This window comes from Frankliniella occidentalis, unplaced genomic scaffold (assembly GCF_000697945.3).
Source record: "Frankliniella occidentalis isolate FOCC.00 unplaced genomic scaffold, Focc_3.1 Scaffold338, whole genome shotgun sequence".
NCBI lineage: Eukaryota > Metazoa > Arthropoda > Insecta > Thysanoptera > Thripidae > Frankliniella > Frankliniella occidentalis.
The window spans coordinates 169,112-174,299 of record NW_026267461.1 but is presented as its reverse complement, the minus strand read 5'-3'; the positions used below and the strand labels follow the sequence as shown (position 1 = coordinate 174,299).

The following is a 5,188-nucleotide window of genomic DNA, read 5'->3' as shown; positions in this document are numbered from 1 at the left end:
CCGAGGACGCCGGGCGACGTGCTCTAGCTCGCCAGACCGCCACCCCGGAGGAGGCCGAGCAGCGCCGTGCGGACGACGCAGACCGGCATGCCGTTGTCCGCGAGCAGGAGGACCAGGAGACCCGCGACGAGAGGCGCGCCCTCGACGCCGACCGTCGCGCTAATGCTCGTGTGTTACAGACCCCACAGGCTGCAGCTGCTCACCGCGTGCAGGCCGCCGCCCACATGGCCGAGGTCCGGCAGGTCCAGACTCCGGAGCGGGCCGTGCACAACCGCCTGCAGCGGGTGCTGCGCGCCCGCACCGTCAACTTCGACGTCCCGGAGGAAGGCGCTGCCCACGCTGCCGGCGCTGCAGCGGCTGACGATGCCGCCGCGCCGGCCGCGCCGGCCGCGCCGGCCGCGCCCGGCCAGCCCGGTGCTGCTGCCGCTCCTGTCGCAGCCCCTGTCGCGCGCCCGGCCACCCTTGAGGAGCTCTTTGACGCCACCATCGCGGGGCTGCGCATTAGGGAGTGTGACAAGTGTCACCGGAGCGTCATGCGGGTGGACGGGAAGCTGGCGCCCACCTGTGCGAACAATGAGTGCCACAAGAAGTTCTCTGCCACTAACTTCATGGACCCGGGGGAGGTTCCTCCAGAACTGCAGGGTCTCACTTACATTGAGCAGCAGCTGATTGCTCGTGTACATCCCGTGGTCTCTGTGTACAAGGTGAGGGGCGGCCAGTACGGGTACTCAGGAAACATTATTAATTTTCCACAGGACGTGCAGCAGTTGGCCTCCGCGCTGCCGCACCGCCTGGCCGACCTGTCCTCCGTCATCACGGTCCGCACCCAGGGCGCTGAGGGCCAAGTGGACTTCAAAGTGCGAGCGGGCTACGTCCGGCGTGCACTCGTGTGGCTGAAGGCGAACAACCGCAACTACCGTGATATTCAAATATCGGAGGAGAACTTGAACGATCTCCCTGCTGATGGTGATGTGTTCGCGCAGGTGCAGGGCATAGATGAACGCCCACCTGCAGCTGCTGCCCAACCTGCACCCGCTGCACCTGGCGCCGCAGCTGCGCCACCTGCACCCGCTCCAGCACCGGCCGGCGGCCCAGCAGAGGGGCCCCAGCAGGAGGAGACGGAGGCCGGCATCCACGTGACCTGCATGCCTCTGGTGCGGCCCGTGCACAACGGCGACCAGGTGGAGGCCACTGTCGCGGACTGGCCGACCATTGGCCATCAGGCTGTGAATGAGTTCACCACGGCGGGGTATTTGAGTATGGCCTTTCCGACCCTCTTGTGCCATGGGACAGCTGACCTGCGGAGTGGTCGGCCCACAAAGGTCAACGTGGCTGAGTATTTCAAGTACCTAATGGAGTACTCTGATAGGCGTTTCGCTTGCCATCCCACTTTCAGGTTTTTTGCCCTGAACTCTATGATGCGGTGGAATGCCTTGACAAACGGGCGGGTGTTTGTCAGGAACAACCCTCAGTACCGGGACATGACTGCTGCTGACCTCCGGCGAGCACTGCAGACCAACAGGAGGAATGTTCTGAAGCAGGCTTTGTACCATGGTAACAAACTGCACGGAACTAGGCAGTTCTGGCACGCGCGTTGTGGTGAGTTGCTGGACATGGTCGACCAGCTGGGTATACCCACACTTTTCCTCACGCTCAGTGCTGCTGACCTTCACTGGGAGGACTTATTTCGGTTGCTAGCCCCCGGGGAGGACGTGAACGCTATGACGGACGCGCGGCGCGCCAAATTACTTAGTGAGAATCCGCTCATAGCGGACACCTTCTTTACGGTTAGGGCGACGCATTTCATTAAGCATACGTACAAACTGAAGTACGACTTGGTTGATCATTGGTTCCGCTTTGAGTATCAACATCGCGGGTCCGCCCATGTACATGCAATTTTGTGGCATAATAATGCACCAGATGTGAGCAACCTACAGGGGGCCTCGCAGGAGCACCTAGACGCCGTCATCCGTTACTTTGACGGGTTGGTGTCGACCATGAATCCAGGCAAGGACCTGCCTCCTGCTGACGTCCACCCGTGCAGGAAAAAGTTCAGCCAGGTAGATGAGGCGATTCGTGGTCGTGACCTTGGCGAACTGTTGAACCGGGTGCAAAGGCACAAGTGTTCTAATGGTTACTGCCAGCGAGTCGACAAGGCCACTGGCCAGCCAGTCTGTAGGTTTAAATTTCCTTTTCAGGAGGAGCCGATCACAAGGCTCTTCGAAAACGATAAAGGCCTTTGGGAACTTGTTACTGCTCGCAACGACAGTCTCCTCAACAAGTATATGGAATGGGTGATTGCATTGTGGAGAGCTAACATGGACGCTACACCCATTGTGTCTCTAGGTTTCATTCTCAGGTACATTGCAAAGTACACAGCCAAGGGCGAGCCCAGGTCGCAGCCCTGTGCGGAGCTGGTGAAAGCTGTCCTAGAGGCGAGTGGCGAGGACGACTCGGCCAGGTCTGTCATCCAGAAGCTCCTCATGAAGACCGTGTCGGAGCGTGACTACTCCGCCCAGGAAGTCTGCCACATTCTGACCGGTCAGCCCTTATACGACTCCTCACGCTCGTTCCATGTCGTGAGCCTGAACAAGAACCCTTGGGTTCCACTCCGCGAGGAAAACCCTCGCCGCGACGACGGTGAGGCCGACGACCCCCCTCCAGGCATGGCCGAGGCCGGGGAGGAGGGTGCGGCAGCCGCCGCCCATGTCGGCGGGGAGGCCGAGGGTCAAGCCGAGGGTGACCAGAACGGGGGCGAGGGCGATGACGCTGCTGATGCGACATTCCCGGCTTTCGTTTTGAAGTACCAAGCTCGCAATGACCCCCGTGTTAACGACTTGACACTGTTCCAGGTTGCCAAAGGTTGGTCTTGGAGTAGAGGGAGATGGGTGCAGGCCAGGAGGGAGGCTATAGTCCGTGTCTTCCCGCGCGTAAAGCTGACGGGCAACGACGACCGTGACGAGGCCTACTACCGAGTCCAAGTCCTGCTGCACACAGCTTGGCGGACAGAGGCGGAGGCTAAGGGGCCAGGCACCTGGAAGGAAGCCTTCGAGCACCACGGGCTCGTCCCCGAGGTGGCCCTGGAGAACGCCCTACAGGAGGCAGCCGCAGATGCGGCCGCCGAGGACGATCTCTTCGAGGAGCCCGAGCCTGAGGAACAGGACGAGGAGGGCATGGAGGAGTGGATGGCCGTGGCCAGGAGGGGTCCTCACGGGGTGGTCGAGCAGGTCGAGCTCGGCCGGCGCGAGATGGACTTGGCTAATGACTGGCATGCATCCTCACAGGCATACGGGGACCACGCTGCTCTGCGGGACTTTGTGTCCAGAAACAGGGCGACGGCCAACCTGGAGCCTGAGGAGGAGGTCGTGGTGGACGACGTCGTCTACACGGCGGAGCAGCAAAAGCTGATCGACTTGGTGCAGACCCAGATCGACTCGGTGAAAGCTGGAGATGCGCCCCCCGGCCCGCCCGTGGTCAGGCGTGTCATTATCCAAGGCAAGGCTGGGTGTGGTAAGAGCACCGTCATCAAGAAGTGCGTGGCCATGGCAAGGGAGCAGTTGGGGCCAAAGTCTGTCAAGATCATGACCCCAACAGCGGCCGCTGCCACTGTCCTTGGAATGGGGTGCACCACAATTCATTCTTTGTGCAAAATATTTCCCCGGCAGCAGTTCAAGCCCCTAGAGGGCGCGACGTTGCGCAAGTTCCAGGACGACATGGAACCTGTCAATTTCATTTTTATTGATGAATTTTCGATGATTGGGTGTAAACTCCTAGGTTGGCTTGAGCAGCGCCTGCGCGAGGCCAAGCCGGAATGCGATGATGCATTCTCGAACTTCTTCGTGTACCTCTGTGGCGACGTCCGGCAACTGCCACCGGTCTGTGACCCGCCTCTCTACGCCACCACAGGGGACACGGCGGACGTACATCGGGGTAGACTGGTGTACCAGGCTTTCGAAAAGTCTATAGTTTTAACCGTGTCTCAGCGTCAGGCAGATGCCACTTTCCGTGACGCGTTGGACCGCCTGTCCGTCGGGACCTCCACCGAGGAGGACTACAACAGGTTCTCGTCGCGTTTCCGATTGAACGTCCCCGCCGCCGAGCGGGAGCAGTTCAACGACGCCCTGCACGTGTACACCACGCGCGGTGAGGTGGCCGCCCATAACACCGCCAAGCTCGTGGAGCTCGACCAGCCCGTGGCGCGCATCGCCGCGCGGCACAACAACGCCAAGGCCAAGGCGGCCAGTGCTGACTGTGCCCAGGGCCTCGAGCCCGTCGTGTACCTGGCGAAGGGCTCTCGCGTCATGCTGCGCAGCAACTTATGGTTGGCAGCCGGGTTGGTGAATGGCGCTACGGGTACCGTGGTGGACATCATCTACAGCCCCGACAAGTCCCCTCCTGACGACCTCCCCGTCGCCGTGATGGTGAGGTTCGACAAGTACAGCGGGCCGACCATGCCCGACGGCACGGTCCCCATCCCCACGCAGGTGCGCGGTTGGGATGACAACAAGGGAACCCACTGCACTCGCGAGCAGTTCCCCCTCGCTCTGGCCTGGGCCATCACTGTGCACAAGGCGCAGGGCCTAACGGTCGAGCGGGCCGTCGTCAGTGTCGGCCAGAGGGACTTCCAAGTGGGGCTTATCTATGTAGCCATGTCTCGCGTAAAGTCCTGGGAGGGCCTTCTGCTAGACCCCGAGTTTAGTTTGAACAGAATGACTGACATACGAAAGTGTCCGGGCTTCATCGCCCGCGAAGCAGGCGTGAGGAACATCCTCCGTAAACGCATTCTGTAGATAGATGCGGCGTGCGGTAAGAGTTGCTTTTCCGGGCTGCCTCTGTGCTGCGCCGAGTACTCTGGTTTTCGGCCTGTGGAAACGCAGTGTCGCTTAACTTTTCCTCTCCCCGGGCTGCCTCAGTGCAGCACCGTGTACTCTAGGACCTGCTGCATAGTAGTGTCCCCCTCTTCCGGGCTGCCTCTGAGCGGCACCGAGTACTCTGGTTTTCGGCCTGTGGAAACGCAGTGTCGTTTAACCTTTCCCCTCCCCGGGCTGCCTTTGTGCGGCACCGTGTACTCTAGGGTCTGCTTCAAAGCGGTACCCCTTTCCCGGGCTGCCTCAGTGCGGCACCGAGTACTCTAGTTATCGGCCTATGGAGTGTCGTTAACTTTTCCCCTCCCCGGGCTGCCTTTGAG

The 5,188-nt window shown here is 60.9% G+C and overlaps 1 protein-coding gene across 1 annotated transcript in view; it reads left to right on the top strand.

Annotated features, from left to right (window-relative positions):
- Positions 1 to 4,790, top strand: part of LOC113214430 (uncharacterized) — a 25,216-nt gene extending 20,426 nt beyond the window's left edge. The window contains exons 5-6 of the mRNA XM_052274129.1: positions 471 to 2,522; positions 2,853 to 4,790. Coding sequence (XP_052130089.1) covers positions 471 to 2,522; positions 2,853 to 4,790 — 3,990 coding nt within the window. The remainder of the gene's footprint in view (positions 1 to 470; positions 2,523 to 2,852) is intronic.
- Positions 4,791 to 5,188: the final 398 nt, after the last annotated feature.